General features: G+C 45.8%; 1 protein-coding gene across 2 annotated transcripts in view; it reads left to right on the top strand.

Moving 5' to 3' along the window:
- Positions 1-19,544, top strand: part of PPEF1 (protein phosphatase with EF-hand domain 1) — a 471,481-nt gene that overhangs the window by 292,910 nt on the left and 159,027 nt on the right. For both annotated transcript variants that reach the window (XM_069204506.1, XM_069204505.1), the window contains exons 8-9: positions 5,864-6,030; positions 12,864-12,900. In XM_069204506.1, coding sequence (XP_069060607.1) covers positions 5,864-6,030; positions 12,864-12,900 — 204 coding nt within the window. The remainder of the gene's footprint in view (positions 1-5,863; positions 6,031-12,863; positions 12,901-19,544) is intronic.

Below are 19,544 nucleotides of genomic sequence, written 5' to 3'. Positions count from 1 at the left end.
TATCAGGATCAGAGACTCGTATATCCGCTGTTTCGACTTGTATGAAGTCATCAGTTGCTTTCACCTCCAGATGCTCTAGAAGACTCCGGCGAACTATTGTGACCTCTGCCGCGCTGTCTAACAGTGCCAACGCCCATGTCTGGTTCGTCAAGAGAACTCTCTTCTTGAGCGGCATGTCTAACTGAGACTGCTGCCACTTTCTTCTTTTTAAATTGCTGTTTTTGTTGCAGCGGTTTCTCTTCTTGTTTAATAGAAACCTCCGTTGAGCGTTGTGAATCCTGTCTTGGTTTCACGTACTCGGTTCTCCGCTCTGACCGCCCACCTCTCTCACTTCTCTTCTCTGAAGAGTCCTGAAAGGAACGAGTTTGGCGTGTATCAGTATATTGATATCTTTCAGGCGTCTTCAAATTATCCCTATTCCTGAGATTATACCTATTCTGCGGGGTCTCCGGTTGCGGAGACTGTCTTTCCTAGGTGTTTGCTGTTGTTTTTTATCCCAGCGCTTTTTTAGTACCCTCAGGTTGCTGTTGTTTAGCATTGTCTTTATTATTTTTACCCTGTAATTGGGGTTTTTGCGGCCTAGCCCCTAGGCTATCGCGACCAATACTGGAATATGTCTCAGCTATTATTCTCGGAAGTTCCCGCTCCTGATTAATCTGCGGAACGTCCCGAAGACGCATTCGCACTGCTAGCGCTACTGCCTCTCCCTTGAGATTACTCAAAATAATAGAAGAAACTGCTGCAAAATTGCCCATTAACTGCATGCCCAAATCTAAGGCAGGGGCAGCCCCATATTCATCTTGAATTTGTTTAAGCAATTCCGGTAAATTAGCTAATGTCGGTGTACCGTGTGCCGTAGTGTAGAGCGCGGCAAACACCGTGCCCCAGGTATTACAAAGGACCACCGGAGGAACCATCACATACGGCAAACACATCGTCAATATTCTATGTTTATCCTGAGGTCCCGTATGGGGAAATACTGCTTCCAGAGTATTAATTTTTTGCGCCAGCCAAAATGGAGTTTCCTCACGTTTAGCCGGTACCTTACACTTAACTGAGTGTACAGTGGCCGGATTGATACCTGGAACCACCGCCTGTGGGTGCGCCGGAGCAGCACTCGCAGCATTAGTATTTAATGCCTGCTTTACAAACTGAACCAGTCTTCTGTATGTAGTTGCCAAGTCTATATATAAACGACGAACGTCAGCCACTGCCAAGTTAGCAACCGCAGGATATGGTGTGTAAGTAGCTAATAAAGGCCAGGTCGGACCATCATTACTCAGTGGACCTAACCTTACCTGTGCTACTGTGTGTGGGAGGGCACCATCAAGCCAATTATGGTGTTCTTGGTAAGATAAAGGTATCTCTAAGTATGCATATGCCCTGTACTGTCCAGTGACATTCGCAACAGTGTATTCGTGAAAAGTGTTCGTACCCCCATCAACTGCTGGAAATACGACCCAAGAATAAAAAAGTTCTGTTCTATAGGCTGCATGGGCGTCCACCACAAAAGTGACCGGACCCCCTTGGACCGTCAGTCCATGTGCCACTAGATGTCCTGTGAGCGGTTGTCGCATATTGATTGCTATATTCACTACGTTAGGATTCGCCATTTGTAAAAAATAGCACTAGGTCAGAGAAGGCACACCAAAATCGGAGTTTTCCCTTTAAAGTTCAAGCTTGAACAACCAACCACTAAGTAATAGGATGTACCTATCCCGTGGTGGCAGAAACCCTCAGCCCCACGGACTTCTCCGCTTACGGAACCGAGGAGTCAAAATATATATGAGACCGAGAGAGTCAGCCGGACCTAAATATTAGAGCCAGACCAATTGTTGGCGGCGCCATGTCGCGTGGGCTCTCATTATCGTAAATGAGACTACTGGATTTCTAGGCAGCAGGATCGATCACGGTGTGGGGGACTGAGTCGGACTCACATGTAAGGAACTCTGTCACCCTAAATCCGTTTTTTGCTCCGGCTAACTAGCAGTGCCTCATTTCTCCCAAGGGGAAGAGATGATTGGGCAGCCGAGCGCATGACATCTTTGGAACTTCTCAGGGAAGTCGTGGTCACTCAGATCCAAACCAACTCTCTCATTTACAGTATGATCTCATATACAAATGACAAAGGCAGTATAAGTTTTATATAATGTTTTAATAAAACAACTGTATTTTAGATAATAAGGCGTGAGCCGCAATAACCAGAACCATACAACACAGTAGGATTGAAATAGTCACCAGGAGAGTGAAACATAAGAACAAAGCTATCATGGTGTCTAATAGTTTCTACTCTCCCTCTGCTTGGTCAATTTCGAGCACAGCATTTTAAGCTTCTAACTTGCCTTTCTGAATCCCTGGGGAGACATCAGCCCTCATACCTGAGCAAAGGCCTGTGATCTTGGTTCAGCATCTGCAACAAGGCAGTCAGCGTCTAGTTGTGGTTCCCTGGTCGGAATCTCCCTCTTGCGTGTATTGGGACAAGGAAGTGATTTTATAACTAACATGTCAGCGTGATCACAAAGGGGGTCATTCCTACCCTGGCGGTCCGAGACCGCCAGGGTAGGGGACCGCGGATGCACCGCCAACAGGCTGGCGGTGCATCCAGGCCCATTCTGACCGCGGCGGTAAAGCCGCGGTCAGAAAAGGGAAACCGGCGGTTTCCCGCCGGTTTTCCCCTGGGCTGCAGAATCCTCCATGGCGGCGCTGCAGGCAGCGCCGCCATGGGGATTCTGACTCCCTTCCCGCCAGCCAAACTGCCAGAACCAGGCTGGCGGGAACTGGTGTCGTGGGGCCCCTGGGGGCCCCTGCAGTGCCCATGCCAATGGCATGGGCACTGCAGGGGCCCCCGTAAGAGGGCCCCACTTAGAATTTCAGTGTCTGCTTAGCAGACACTGAAATTCGCGACGGGTGCTACTGCACCCGTCGCACCCCTTCCACTCCGCCGGCTCCATTCGGATCCGGCTTCCTCGTGGAAGGGTGTTTCCCGCTGGGCTGGCGGGCGGCCTTTTGGCGGTCGCCCGCCAGCCCAGTGGGAAACCCAGAATGACCGCCGCGGTCTTTTGACCGCGGTACGGTCTTCTGGCGGTTCCCGCTTGCCAAGCTTGGAATCAGCCCCAAAATGTCCCTACGCAGGAATGCCAAAGACTAAACTCCTACCACGTCTATCGGCAATGTACCAGACTGTATCCTTGACTGAAGCACAGAGTGAACAGGAATGTGTTATGGAGAACTCCAGTGCTGAAGTAGGCTAAACAGTGTGATATGTATAAAAAACAAGACCGTAGAACTGGTGATTTGAAAAATAACAGTACGAAGCCTAATAAAAAGCATTTAGAGCAAAGTGCACAGAGGCTCTAAGCTGCAAGCAAATGAATAAAATACATCCAGGGCAAAGTGCACAAAGGCCTAAAGCCTGAAGCTAATGCGCAAAGGATACGTAAACCTAACCACACTACACCACCAAGCTCTTAAGTTCAGTCGACTGAATCCTCGTGTGGCATACAAGGTCACTGATTCAGTCCGGCACATGGGCTATGGCCCGATTGGTACAGGAATGGATTCCTTACACCTTGCATAAGGAGTACTCTTGTCAGTGTTCCCTTCTGGACCTGGCTCCATTCAATGCTCTCCTCTTCATCACGCGTACACCAGTCTTGGCAAACAGGCATGCACTGGCACTCCAAGGCAGGTGATCTTGGCTTCCCTAGGTAATGTCCCCTCACCCGGCAGGGAGATTAGCAGGCTTGGGTCCCTAGTCTTGGTCAGAAGCAGAAGTGTGGCAGAGCTTTCCTTCCTTACACAGCCCGTTTGGATGCTCGACAGATGACAACATTTTGGGTCTCCGACTCCCCTGTTTATAGTCCTTTTCCAGACATAAGATGTGATTTAATGTCTGGGTCTTTGAAGTTTTTGTTGGGGTTCTTCTTCTTTGAAATGGACATCTCTCCCCTTTCTTCTTCCTCCCGAAGGATGTCTGTCACAGCAGGCAGGATTCTGCAGCTGATTAACCTACTAGAAAATTCATGGGAGTGACCAGAGTTCACACCTAGATGTCAGCCACAGTGATATGTGCTTCAAAAAGTTAATCCTGGGCCCTCAGCCCTACTCTTTATGTTTCCCCTATCAGCACTATTCTCCCTCTTTCTGAGATGTCGCCCCTTCCTTGTGATCTGTCTCTGAATCAAAGAGCCCTTTCAATCACACTGGGAGAGCCTAGCTCACCACTCATCTGTTGCTTGTCCCACCCAGCTTACAGGAGTACAGCAATACACAGATCTGTCTGGGGATTCCTCTGTTCCTCATATTCTCACCAGGCAGGTCTGAGCTTCCCAAACTAGAACCAATGGTCCTCCATGTAATGTATCAGTGCAAGCACCTCTGCACTTAGTGTACATCCACAGCACACTCACAGTCTAGTACTGTTATCCTCCTGTATGATGCCACCACCAGCATACCCACATGCACTCAGTCTGCGCACACTGTTCAGCACTGCAGCCTTTCTGTACTGTACCAGAGTGTTATTTGAAAAACACACACTGTCAGCACACACATTTACCATGTGTGCACTGTACCACCCTTCACCCGTTCCTGTAGTGTATTTCTGACGAGCACACATGCACTCAGCACTGTTCCACTACTCATACACTTCCACATCAACCTTATGTAGGCCAAGGGTGAGTTAGGCACACAGCAGCAGAACTTTGAAAAAGATGAGTGAGCCTGTAGGCCTCACTCCAGTGACAAAGGGTCAAAAGGATCTGTTCCCTACTTCTGCTCATTGCACGGTGTGCTGCCACCCCCATGCTTGTGCCCTATGAGGGTAGCGTTTTGGGGATTTGTCCTGGTCCAACAAGACCGCGATCTGTGAGAAAGGCCTATGTCAAGGTGCACAAGCATGATACATGTTTGCCGGTGACAGAAAATCTGCATTAGAAATCCAGACACCAAGACAGGTGGGCACTCAGGACAGGGGCACATGTCTCTCACCATGCAGAGGACTTTTCTGTCCCAATGCTTGTCTTGGAGAAAATATGTTTTTACCTCACAATGCAGTAAATACCTCAGTCAATTCGGGGGCCCTCATAATCAAGGTCTAAAACCGGGGAGTGTTTAGAAATAGATGCACCACAATATAAACCCATGTACATAAAAGATGTTCATTCATTTCCTCTGGTGTCTGTTTCGCTTATGTTATGTCTCAAAATCGGCAGCCTTACTCTAATAAGTAAGAACACTCTATAGCCCAGGTAAATTGCATACCTATACACAACAAACTATACTGGAATTTTAACTTAAGGTTGCACATTTACTGTCAACTTGGAGAGAGTTATAAAGACCTTGCACAGGTACCCACCCATGAGGGAGACCTTGCCTCCTATTATCTACTTTAAATAACGCCGATAAGACCTGTTCTGTTTCCCTGACGTTCCCACTTTCTTCGTTCCCAAAGTGCCCTCCACTCCTGGGCACCTAATACACTACACTTTTCTCTTTAAGTGTTTTCACTCTTATTCTGCTTCTTCATGCATGCTTGCCGAAAACGGTGATGAATCAATATGTGCATTTAATATTCTTTATATGTAACTATTTTTACAGTCCTCATTAATTGTGTTAAGGGGCGAAATGTGTCGGCTATTTTTACAATAAAAATGGAAGAAAACTGTCGTATAAACAATACTCTACAAATAATATTTATTGGAAACGGGATAGCAGCCTCCGTTCGTATTTGTACTACAAATTCTGTGATGCTTTACAATCATTTATTTTAACATTAACGTCAAATAGAGATAAATAGGTGTATTAATCCTCATTCTTTCTACACGTGGCTCAAAATCTGTTGCTTCATGTTTTTCACTTCTTACAGAATGGTCTTCCTTCTGACGAAAACCCTTATCTTTTCAATGGGGACTTTGTGGACAGAGGGAAAAACTCAATAGAGATACTAATCCTCCTCTTCGCCTTTCTTCTTGTGTACCCCAACAACCTATACTTGAACAGAGGGAACCACGAGGATCACATTATGAACCTGAGGTAACAAGAACCTTAGACCATATATGTCGCCAAATAACACTTTTGTTCAGAATTATAAAACAGATGTATAGCTTTGATTAGAAACACTTTTTTGGGAAATAAGAACATAGACCCAAAGGCAGAAGAGGAAATCAGGGAACAGTTCACACTACACAGTCTTTACCTTATCCTTATGCATGCGAATTGTTTAAAAATGTAGTCTGGTTAGCTACTTTCCATATTGATGCATGCATAAAATATGCGTGCCAATGTACACAAACAAATGTATGATATGCACATACAGTGCAGAGTTATGTCTACGCTCTTTATTATATGCGCATATAATATAAGCAAGGCACGTGACTGAATGTTCCTCCTCCACTGGATTTCCTTCCCCAAAGTAAATTAAAAATCAAGGTGGAGGAGATGGAGTGAGAGAGGAAGGTTGTATAGTATATTAAATATTTGAGAAAATCATATATAGTCTGAATAAACTCTGTTATTGAGTTATTTTGAATCCTATAGTTATGCTGGATTAAAGCAGCTTCAAGATTGTTCATTTTAACTGAAAAGGTGACAAACATAGGATAATGTGAAATAGTAATTGTTTGGAATACTTACTTAGAAGCCAGCTACACAAGAAAAGGGCTTGCGATGACCACTGTTAATTTCAAGAATATAATCGTAAATTACTGAACAGAGAGAAATGCAGGGTGTCGGCGTTTACAAATAATTTAAAACATACATTTAATAGATTGCCCAATTGGATTTCTATTCTCAGCCAGTAACCTATCACCAGTAATTATGATCTTTCCTGCAAGAGGTTGTGTCTTGAGAAGCCTCTTCTGTGCCCTGGCTTCCTACCTCCTGAATCAGCTTGTGAATGGCAAATATTTTATACCCGTTTCGCGGTGAAGGAAGAAGTACATTGGGCTCTGATGTTGAATGGGAAAAACCCTTTGCTACATCTGGCCCTTATAAACATTTACTGACGAGTAACACTTGAATATAAACTTGGGATATTATTTCAGTTTTTGCCTGTATCTGCTCCACCCATGTATAGGTGATGCCTTCTGCGCCTCCTGCTATAATCACAAATGCTAGTAAAAACATAATTAACTGACCGTTTCATATGCAGTGTTCCCTTTTTAAGTCGTAAACTACCATACAGCACAGCTTAGTTTACATCTTGGGGATTTTTACAAAGCAGATTTAGGAATGCATTCTGCCCGTTGCTTACCATTGGCTTTGTGGTTTGTAACTTATTTGCTGGCATTTTTTGTTTTAGGCTGTCCAGCATGTCTTAGTCGCTCTTCTGGAGCAAACCTTGTTCACCATCACTCCTTGTATTATTCTAGGAGTCTTATTTTTCTGTAAACAGTCCTTTAAATGTTGTTCTTATCTTGTCTCATTTGCTTTGCCTTCAAAGACAGAGATCATATGTCAGACTCTGTTTAATGAGGCAGCTAGGTATTTACATTCTTTCCCTGACTTCAAAGTGAGAGGACTCATGTGACAATCTTGTTGGGTTCTGGGAAAAGAAGTTTTAAATGTCTGCAAATGAACAGTTCAAATATTTCAGAATATATCAGAATTTCGAAAGCCCAAATTAAGCAAATGTTCTTGTTATTCGGAAGTGTGGTGGAAACAAATATCTTAATACGATTAATTCAAATCACTGAGTAATCCCATTTCCACACATTATCATTTGTGTGCAGTGTAGTTTTATCAGTAAAACTGTTTTTGCAAATGTAATTATCATTTCAATTGAAAATGTGTTGTCTGTAATGGCAGTATGCGACCACACCATGCATACTCTACACTAAGCCATTCTACTCTACACCATTCCTACAACACTGTACTCCACTCTATTCCATTCCACTCTAAGCCACTCCATGACATAACACTCCACTCCACCACATTCCACTCCACTCTCGGCCGTCCTATGCCACTTCACACTAGACCACCCTACTCCACTCTACAACCCTACACTCTACACCACTCTATGTCACCCCTCTCAATGACACTCAATGCCACTTTAAACCACTATATGCCACTCAACTCCAATCCATTCCTCTCCACTCTATGACACTTTAGACCACTCCACTCTACTCAATTCTATGGCATTTCACTCTACAATACTCCACTTTACTCCACTCTACGCCCCTCCACGCAATGACACTCTACTTTACTCCTCTGTACTCCTTCCTACACCACTCCACTCTACACCACTTTATGCCACTCCCCTCAATGCCACTCTACTCTATGACAGTCTACTCCAGTCTAACACCCTTTACCACTCCACTGTATGACACTCAACTCCACTCTGTGCCACTATACCCCACTCCACTATACACCTCTTCGCTATAGGCCACAGTACTCTACCATCCGCCATTCTACTCTATGTCACACCACTCTACTCTATGACTAAATGCCACTCTAAGCCACTTCACGACTCTCTACTTACACCACTCTATGACATGCCACTCTACTCCACTCTATGACATTTCACACCAGTCCTCTCTACTCCACTCCACTCTATGGCACTCCACTCTATGGCACTCCACTCTATAACACTTCCTCCACACTACACCCCTCAACTCCATGCCCCTTCATTCCACACCCCTCCACTCTATGACACTCTACTTTATTTCACTCTGCTCCACCCTTCACTACTCAATTATATGACATTCAATGCCACTCCACTCTACGACACTCTACTCCACTCTTCAACACTATACTCCATTCTACTACACTCCACTCTAGGAAAATCTACTCCTCTCTACACCACTCCACATAACTTCACTCCACTCTACAACTCTACTCCACTCTTCCCCACTCTATGCCACTCTATGACACTCCACTCTTCAGCACTACTCTATGACACTTATTCCATTCTAAGCCCCTCCACTGTATGCCTCTCCACTCCATTTCACTCTTCCCCATCCTACTCCAATCTTCGCCACTCCACGCAAATCTCTCCACTTTATGCCACATCACTCCACGCCACTGTCCTCTATGCCACTAATGTTTAGCTATACTGAACAGCAGACGCGCTGGTGTATCTCTGTTCAAACGTTGTTTGGATTTTTACTGCAGCTGCTTGTCTCATTAAAGAACATGTGTACGGGGATGTACTCTTTCCTCAAGGAACAGATTACTCAACAGGATGCTGTATTACATAACAGTTGTCTCATGCACCTAGGCACTCACTTACAAATGGTAGGTCTCACTGCATCAGTTCTTCCTGCAGACCTCATTCACTCATAAAAGGCTTGGGTTTTCTACACAGGTACACACAAACACACACACACACACGAGCTACAGCCCAGGTTGGTAGTATAGGTGTGGACGCCAGGGTACTCACAGACTGCCCATGACAAGGGGCAAGGGCTCACACATGAAAGTATTACTCTCCCTGGCTGAGGCACACAAAGAACAGATGCCAGGGTATCTGTGCAGTGTGTGTGCTGTGCATGAAGACCCTTTGCTGACCTTTCTGAGGGTTATAGTGAGGCCTCATTTCCCCCTCAACACTCTGATGACTCAGCAAGGCACAGAACTTGCCATTTTGCATTGAGCAGCATTAGTGGGAGTCTTGTTTACATAATGTTTGTAATGTCACCAGCATTTGTGTAGAGCACTTCTACCATTTGTATGCTCTCATAGGCCCAAATTTTATGTTGGAATGCAGTTTTCCACCAAAAAGTATAGTGCTGTCTTGTGCCATTCCTGAGTGCCAGCCGGGCACCAAATTAATGGAATTGCACAAGCCGGCACTCAGCTTGGGCTAATGTCAACTAAAATGATGCTAGCTGGGTGGGTGTGGCGGTAGGGAAGGAGGAGGTTGTGCCCCACAAAATGACACTGGCCTTAGGAAAGACAGGAGTCATGACCACCACCCCAATGGCCAGCACAGGGGACAAGTGTCCCCTGGGCATGGCCATTGCACCCTATGCCATGCAGGGGGCCCCAAGGTAGGGTCACCAATGTCACTTTAAAAAAAAACATACTTACCAATACTTACCCTACTTATCTGGGATGGGGTCCCCCATCCCCTGGTGTGGGTGGGGGTGTTCCTGGGGTTTGGGGTGGGCACCTGTGGTCCTATTCCATGGTGTCTGACCATTGAAATGTGTCCACAGAACCCCTAATGCCTGTTCTGACCCAGGCGTTAAATAATGGTGCTAAGCAGGCTTAGCACCATTATTTAGCCCCTCTTCCCAACCAGGCGTTATTTTTGGACAGGGGGATAAATATGGGGCTATGAGGATAGCACAATTTTTTGGTTGGGAACGCCTACCTTGCATCTCACTGACGCAAGGTAGGTGTACACATCCAAAAGATGGAGCAAACTCGTATATTTTTACGTTAGATGTGTCTAACGTCAAAATATAAATATGGAGGTGAGTTTGCGACGAATTTGCATTAAAAAAATGACACAATTTGGCGCAAACAGGGTATAAATATGTTCCTAGGTGTCTGGGCTCCCTTTTCAGATCTGGGATTCTGATTGACGGAAGTCAAGGTTGTCTTTTCTCACTGTGTTGAAAAGATTCTCTGTCAGTTCTTTCTATTGCTTATTATTGGTGCCTGTTGGATATTGAGCTTGATAGTAAGTGTGTGGCCTTATCAGAGATCTCCTGGTGTACTATGAGATTGAGTGTGTTTGCAGAAGAACTTTTGTTTGTCTAAGGCTTGGCCAGCTGCATTTATAGTACAGGGCTAGAAAATAGTTATGATATCTTGTGAGGCCTCCTATTTGGGGGAGGTTAGGTCAGATGAACGAGATGTTCAGGTGACTTCAGGACAAAGAAGTTGTTGAGGTCAAAGGTGATGTTCGAGATGGCATATGGAAATACGAAGTCAGAAAAGTGCTGTAAAGTAACAGGTGTAAACAAAAAGGTAGGTGAGGGTGTACATCAGGCAAAATGTGATATACAGTTGCTTGTGGAAAAGTCTTGAGGCCTTGAGGTCTGTAGGAGGTCCTTGAAAATGACTTTTAGTCTACGTTGATTTTCATTGGGCAGTATCCTGTGTGGATTCCATAACCAGGGAGGACCTCATGCAGGACTAGAGAAACTTCCCTAATCAATTTCTGGTGATAAAGAGCAGGTCCAGCAATGAATTCAGATCCGATTATAGATCTTTAGTGGGCTACTGTTCAACAATTATGTACTAATCAACCCAGCTGGGAATTATGTCCTGGGAGAGGGATGGATGGTTAGTAATAAGCAAAGGAAGATTGAGAGAAGAAGGTGGTATATAAGTGGGAAGTGGTAGTAGTTGAACAGGAGAGTAATTCAAACATGTGACAATTGTGGCTGTGTTAGTGATATCCAACTTAGAGGGCAATGTAAGGTGCTCCCTTTCCCAGCTAACGAAAGGCACATTCCACCTTCCTCTCACAGCACTGCAAAAAATGGAGAGTACCAAGGTGCTTGCTCAGATTGAGATACATTCCTTTTTTATCTACTACTATAGGTCACTAGATACTGCCTCTCTATCACATTCTGCAGGAGAAATATAAAAATATTAGAACATAGTTAGCAGGGCCCTAGGGCAATAGGATGGAGGTATGGGGGGCAGAAATTGCCAACCGTTGCAAAATTAAAGAGGTGGAATGAAAGAAAAAGAGAGGCCTTAGAGAGGTTGTGAGAGGGTGGGAAGGAGTAGAGATAAAGTGGCACAGCTGCCTGAGATTAGTTTTAAGTGCAGGGTATCAAAGAAGATTTTTAAGAGGAAAGTCATGGAAGCAGGCAAAGTGATCAAAGGTGAGGCAGGATAGGTAAGGAGTGGGTAGATCGATTATAATGGAGAACAAGGTTGGGTGAGATGAATGGTCAGGCCTGGATTGTCAAATTCAGGCCAGTTATGACCAGCAGTTAGCACCAACAAAGGGAGGGAACATGTCTTACTTGTATGGGCAGTGAATTAGTGGGTGCTATTGTAGAACAACTAACCATAACTGAGGAGAATCAATATCACTGTTTTTTTAAGACTGTGAATGTACCATAACATTTTTTCAAATTATATCGCACAAAATCAGGTCATGTCATAAATTATTTACTGTAAAGAGGCTTGACTCAGGTACTAGCTATGAATCTCCTGGGTAGATTTTCAATGGTTAAGAGCCAAACCAATTACAGCATTTTTAGTAATGTACAGCTGTCCAATTTCAACACTGGTTTCAATACTCATTTTTCTATTTCAAAAACAAAATATAAAAAATAGATAAGCGGCAACATGCTGTAGAGTTCTAGTGAAATTTGCTATCCACACAGTCTCATGTTTTATTTGTATGCCGCCATTATCTAAAACTGGCATTAAAGGATCATGAAATGCTTTTACATGTCATTTATTTTCTCAATACACAGATTCTTAAATATAGTTTCATTACTCGATATAAAAGTACTTTCAATTGTGAAGCTTAGTGAACATTGACCAAGTATTAAGTTCCATTCTTCTGTGGGTCTCCTCCTGGAGCTCTGCGAAGCACACCTTTCTCAAATTTGTTTGTATCAAACTTCTCCACAGCGGACATTAAGATATAATCTATTTGTTCCTTGTGGACATTAAAAACATAAAAATTGTCTCAGCCATTTGAGGAGCCATTCACAGCTCAATAATGTAGATGGGTAACTGTCAAATAAACTAATGTTGTCTATTTGATGTTACTCAGAACCTCTTGATGAAACAATTCCTGTTATTCCCAGTCTCCTTTGTAGGTTCTTTATATTCTCAAGCAGTGCCACCTCTAGTGAATGCCGCTGCTCAGTTAATTCACAATATTTTTTTTCTTGAAAGTAACGTTTTGCCAAGAGAGTCACTAAGCATTACTATTGCTGTTTCAGGTACGGCTTCACCAACGAACTAATGGAAAAATATAAGGTAAGAATTTTCTTTTAGAAATTAACTAGGAGGGGACTGTAGCATATCATCTTTTACCCAGTGGTTCAAACTGCAACAGCAGAAGGTTTACTTTGGTAAAATAAAAAGCAGAACCTGATCTAAATTTGTACAATGATGTTACTAGTCGACCATGTAATAGGGCCTGATTTACATCTTGGCAGACGGGAGGACGGGTTACTCAGTCACTAACGTGAAGGTTATTCTGACCGCTGTATTACAATTTCCATAGGATATAATGGAATTGTAATACGGCGGATGGGCTATCCATCACATTTGTAACAGAGTAACCCTGTGTGCCAAGATATATATCATGCCCATAATACTTCAGTCTGCCCCTATATTTTCCCTCTATCATTTAGAAATGTATTTTGTTTTAAATTCCTAGCAAAAAGTACTTTGGTTAAAATCCAGGCCTGCGTGAGCCAGTGTCATTCTAAGGCTTTTTGGGTCCCCAGACTATACACATATTGGGGCCCCCTGTTAGAGCAACCTTGACATTTATAATTGAGTTGCTCCTAATTCATGACTGCACAATGGCAAACAATATTGAATTATACCTTAAATCTTCAGAAACAGGGGGTCACATAAGAACAGTCAATATCTCTTTCACAGAGCTCCAAACATCTTTAAGATGACAATGGGCATGGTGAAAGTCAAAGGTAGAGGAAGGCAGTCAGTGGGTGAAAGGATAAGATAGAGAATAGACAGTGGTGAGACAGAGAAAAGAGAAAGATCATTTTCTCAGGGAGCACCGGGGTAAGTTGGGGCCCTGGGCAATGGCCGTCTTTGCCCATGCCTCAAAACATCTCCTGCATGAAGAATTTGATACCTTTAACGAAAAGGTAAATTAACACATCGTGCAAGGACGGACAAAGCTGCCAAGTGGAGGTATGTGACATTCAAATCAGTTCTGATGTTTAAGCTAACAGTATTCCGCATGATTGGATTTGTTATGTGTAGGAAGTTGGCTCTGTATGTACTATTTCAAAGTAAGAAATAGCATGCACAGAGTCCAAGGGTTCCCCTTAGAGGTAAGATAGTGGCAAAAAGAGATAAGCAGTAGGCTTATCAGAGGGTAGTGTTAAGCATTTGTTGTACACATACAGGCAATAAATGAGGAACACACACTCAAGGACAATTCCAGGCCAATAGGTTTTTATATAGAAAAATATCTTTTTTTAGTTTATTTTAAGAACCACAGGTTCAAGATTTACAAACAATACTTTAAATGAAAGGTATTTCACTTAGGAACTTTAGGAACTTTGAATTAGCAAAATAGCATATACAGTTTTCACACAAATGGCAATAAGCTAGTTTAAAACTAGACACACTGCAATTTTCAACAGTTCCTGGGGGAGGTAAGTGTTTGTTAGATTTGCAGGTAAGTAAACCACCTACGGGGTTCAAAGTTGGGTCCAAGGTAGCCCACCGTTGGGGGTTCAGGGCAACCCCAAAGTTACCACACCAGCAGCTCAGGGCCGGTCAGGTGCAGAGGTCAAAGTGGTGCCCAAAACGCATAGGCTTCAATGGAGAAGGGGGTGCCCTGGTTCCAGTTTGCCAGCAGGTAAGTACCCGCGTCTTCAGAGGGCAGACCAGGGGGGTTTTGTAGGGCACCGAGGGGGGGACACAAGTTAGCACAAAAAGTACACCCTCAGCGGCACGGGGGCGGCCGGGTGCAGTGTGCAAACAGGCGTCGGGTTCGCAATAGGATACAATGGGAGACCAAGGGGTCTCTTCAGTGATGCAGGCAGGCAAGGAGGGGGGGGGGCTCCTCGGGGTAGCCACCACCTGGGCAAGAGAGAGGGCAACCTGGGGGTCGCTCCTGCACTGGAGGTCGGATCCTTCAGGTCCTGGGGGCTGCGGGTGCAGTGTCTTTACCAGGCGTCGGGTCTTTGAAGCAGGCAGTCGCGGTCAGGGGGAGCCTCAGGATTCCCTCTGCAGGCGTCGCTGTGGGAGCTCAGGGAGGTCAACTCTGGCTACTCACGGTCTCGCAGTCGCCGGGGAGTCCTCCCTGTGGTGTTTGTTCTCCTCAAGTCGAGCCGGGGGCGTCGAGTGCAGAGTGCAAAGTCTCACTCTCCCGGCGGGAAACGTGTGTTGTTTCAAAGTTGCTTCTTTGTTGCAAAGTTGCAGTCTTTGTGGAGCAGAGATGCTGTCCTCGGGAGTTCTTGGTCCTTCTAGATGCAGGGTAGTCCTCTGAGACTTCAGAGGTCGCTGGACCCTGTGGAGCGCGTCGCTGGAGCACTGTCTTTAGAAGTGGGGAGACAGGCCGGTAGAGCTGGGGCCAAAGCAGTTGGTGTCTCCGTCTTCTCTGCAGGTTTTTCAGCTCAGCAGCCCTTCTTCGTCTTACGTTGCAGGAATCTATCTTGCTGTGTTCTGGGAGCCCCTAAATACTCGAGTTTAGGTCTGGGGGGTTAGTAGCCAATGGCTACTAGCCCTGAGGGTGGCTACACCCTCTTTGTGCCTCCTCCCTGAGGGGAGGGGGGCACATCCCTATCCCTATTGGGGGAATCCTCCATCTGCAAGATGGAGGATTTCTAAAAGTCAGAGTTACCTTAGCTCAGGACACCTTAGGGGCTGTCCTGACTGGCCAGTGACTCCTCCTTGTTTTTCTCATTATCTCCTCCGGCCTTGCCGCCAAAAGTGAGGCCGTGGCCGGAGGGGGCGGGCAACTCCACTAGCTGGAGTGCCCTGGGGTGCTGTAACAAAGGGGGTCACAGTTCCTGCAGGGGGAGGTGAGAAGCACCTCCACCCAGTACAGGCTTTGTTACTAGCCACAGAGTTACAAAGGCACTCTCCCCATGTGGCCAGCAACATGTCTGGTGTGTGGCAGGCTGCTAAAACTAGTCAGCCTACACTGGTAGTCGGGTAAGGTTTCAGGCGGCACCCTTTAAGGTGCCCTCTGGGGTGTATGTTCCAATAAAATGTACACTGGCTTCAGTGTGCATTTATTGTGCTGAGAAGTTTGATACCAAACTTCACAGTTTTCAGTGTAGCCATTATGGTGCTGTGGAGTTCGTGCATGACAGACTCCCAGACCATATATTCTTATGGCTACCCTGCACTTACAATGTCTAAGGTTTTGCTTAGACACTGTAGGGGCATAGTGCTCATGCACTTATGCCCTCACCTATGGTATAGTGCACCCTGCCTTAGGTCTGTAAGGCCTGCTAGAGGGGTGACTTATCTATACCTATAGGCAGTGTGAGGTTGGCATGGCACCCTGAGGGGAGTGCCGTGTCGACTTAGTCATTTTATCCCCACCAGCACACACAAGCTGGCAAGCAGTGTGTCTGTGCTGAGTGAGGGGTCCCCAGGGTGGCATAAGACATGCTGCAGCCCTTAGAGACCTTCCCTGGCATCAGGGCCCTTGGTACCAGGGGTACCAGTTACAAGGGACTTACCTGGGTGCCAGGGGGTGCCAATTGTGGAAACAAAAGTACAGGTTAGGGAAAGAACACTGGTGCTGGGGCCTGGTTAGCAGGCCTCAGCACACTTTCAAATCATTACTTGGCATCAGCAAAGGCAAAAAGTCAGGGGGTAACCATGCCAAGGAGGCATTTCCTTACACAACCCCCCACAAACGAAAGAGGATGAGACTAACCTTTCCCAAGAGAGTCTTCATTTTCTAAGTGGAAGAACCTGGGAAGGCCATCTGCATTGGCATGGGCAGTCCCAGGTCTGTGTTCCACTATAAAGTCCATTCCCTGTAGGAAGATGGACCACCTCAACAGTTTTGGATTTTCACCTTTCATTTGCATTAGCCATCTGAGAGGTCTGTGGTCAGTCTGAACTACAAAGTGAGTACCAAAGAGGTATGGTCTCAGCTTCTTCAGGGACCAGACCACAGCAAAGGCCTCCCTCTCAATGGCACTCCAACGCTGCTCCCTGGGGAGTAACCTCCTGCTAATGAAAGCAACAGGCTGGTCAAGGCCATCATCATTTGTTTGGGACAAAACTGCCCCTATCCCATGTTCAGAGGCATCAGTCTGCACAATGAACTGCTTGGAGTAATCTGGAGCTTTGAGAACTGGTGCTGTGCACATTCCTTGTTTCAGGGTGTCAAAGGCCTGTTGGCATTCTACAGTCCAGTTTACCTTCTTGGGCATTTTCTTGGAGGTAAGTTCTGTGAGGGGTGTCACTATAGATCCATATCCCTTCACAAACCTCCTGTAGTACCCAGTCAAGCCAAGGAATGCCCTGACTTGAGTCTGGGTTTTTGGAGCTGCCCAGTCCAGAATAGTCTGGATCTTGGGCTGGAGTGGCTGAACTTGGCCTCCACCTACAAGGTGTCCCAAGTAAACCACAGTTCCCTGCCGTATCTGGCATTTGGATGCCTTGATAGAGAGGCCTGCTGCTTGCAGACCCTTCAAAACCTTCTTCAGGTGGACCAGGTGATCCTGCCAGCTGGAGCTAAAGACAGCAATATCGTCAAGATAAGCTGCACTAAAGGACTCCAAGCCAGCAAGGACTGGATTCACCAACCTTTGGAAGGTGGCAGGGGCATTCTTTAAACCAAAGTGCATAACAGTAAACTGATAATGCCCATCAGGTGTGGAGAATGCTGTCTTTTCTTTTGCTCCTGGTGCCATTTTGATTTGCCAGTACCCTGCTGTCAAGTCAAAGGTACTTAAGTATTTGGCAGCACCTAGTTTGTCTATCAATTCATCTGCCCTTGGAATGGGATGGGCATCTGTCCTGGTGACAGAATTAAGTCCTCTGTAGTCCACACAAAACCTCATCTCTCTCTTTCCATCTTTGGTGTGAGGTTTGGGGACTAAGACCACTGGGCTAGCCCATGGGCTGTCAGAGTGCTCAATGACTCCCAATTCCAGCATCTTGTGGACTTCCACTTTGATGCTTTCCTTAACTTGGTCAGACTGTCAGAAATTTTTGTTTTTGACAGGCATGCTGTCTCCTGTGTCCACATCATGGGTACACAGGTGTGTCTGACCAGGGGTTAGGGAAAAGAGCTCAGCAAACTGTTGCAGGACCTTCCTACAGTCAGATTGCTGTTGGCCAGAGAGGGTGTCTGAATAGATCACTCCATCAACTTAGCCATCTTTAGGGTCTGTGGAGAGGAGATCAGGGAGAGGTTCACTCTCAGCTTCCTGGTTCTCATCTGTTACCATCAACAGATTCACATCTGCCCTGTCATGGAAGAGTTTGAGGTGGTTCACATGGATCACCCTTTTGGGGGTCCTGTTAGTGCCTAGGTCTACCAGGTAGGTGACCTGACTCCTCCTTTCTAGTACTGGGTAAGGGCCACTCCATCTGTCCTGAAGTGCCCTGGGAGTCACAGGCTCCAGAACCCAGACTTTCTGCCCTGGCTGAAACTCAACCATAGCAGCCTTTTGGTCACACCAAAACGTCTGGAGTTGTTTTCTGGCCTCAAGGTTTTTGCTTGCCTTTTCCATATACTCTGCCATCCTTGAATGTAGGCCTAGTACATAGTCCACTATATCTTGTTTACGCTTATGAAGAGGTCTCTCCCAGCCTTCTTTTACAAGAGCTAGTGGTCCCCTTACAGGATGGCCAAACAGAAGTTCAAAGGGGGAAAACCCTACTCCCTCCTGAGGCACCTCTCTGTAGGCGAAAAGCAGACATGGCAAGAGGACATCCCATCTCCTTTTGAGTTTTTCAGGGAGCCCCATGATCAAGCCTTTCAATGTCTTGTTAAATCTTTCTACAAGTCCATTGGTTTGTGGATGGTATGGTGTGGTGAATTTGTAAGTCACCCCACACTCATTCCACATATGTTTCAGGTATGCTGACATAAAGTTGGTACCTCTGTCAGACACCACCTCCTTAGGAAATCCCACTCTGGTAAAAATACCAATGAGTGCTTTGGCTACTGCAGGGGCAGTAGTCGACCTAAGGGGAATTGCTTCTGGGTATCTAGTAGCATGATCTACTACTACTAGTTGTTATTGGTTCCCTGAGGCTGTGGGAGGTTCAAGTGGACCCACTATGTCCACACCCACTCTTTCAAAGGGGACCCCCACCACTGGAAGTGGAATGAGGGGGGCCTTTGGGTGTCCACCTGTCTTACCACTGGCTTGACAGGTGGCACAGGAGACACAAAATTCCTTGACCTTCTGGGACATGTTGGGCCAATAGAAGTGGTTGACTAATCTCTCCCACATCTTGGTCTGTCCCAAATGCCCAGCAAGAGGAATATCATGAGCTAAGGTTAGAATGAACTCCCTAAACTCCTGAGGCACTACCACTCTCCTAGTGACACCAGGTTTGGGATCTCTTGCCTCAGTGTAAAGGAGTCCATCTTCCCAATAAACTCTATGTGTTCCTGTTATTTTTCCTTTGGACTCTTCAGCATGTTGCTGCCTAAGGCCTTCGAGAGAGGGACAGGTTTCTTGCCCCTTACACAACTGCTCCCTTGAGGGTCCCCTGGGCCTAGGAGCTCAACCTGATAAGGTTCTAACTCCATGGGCTCAGTTCCCTCAGAGGGCAGAACTTATTCCTGGGAAGAGAGGTTCTCTTTCTCTTGTTATGTTGAAGCAGGTTCCCCAGTCTTCTTTCCTTTCTCTTGGAGGGTTGGGCCCTTTTTCCAGGCTCCAACACCACTTTTTCACCCTGAGCCTTGCACTGTGCCCTTGTCTTGACAC

The sequence above is a fragment of the Pleurodeles waltl genome, chromosome 8 (assembly GCF_031143425.1).
Source record: "Pleurodeles waltl isolate 20211129_DDA chromosome 8, aPleWal1.hap1.20221129, whole genome shotgun sequence".
In the NCBI taxonomy this organism is placed as follows: Eukaryota; Metazoa; Chordata; class Amphibia; order Caudata; family Salamandridae; genus Pleurodeles; species Pleurodeles waltl.
Note: the sequence above shows the minus strand (reverse complement) of the source record. Positions and strands in the feature narration are given on the sequence as shown.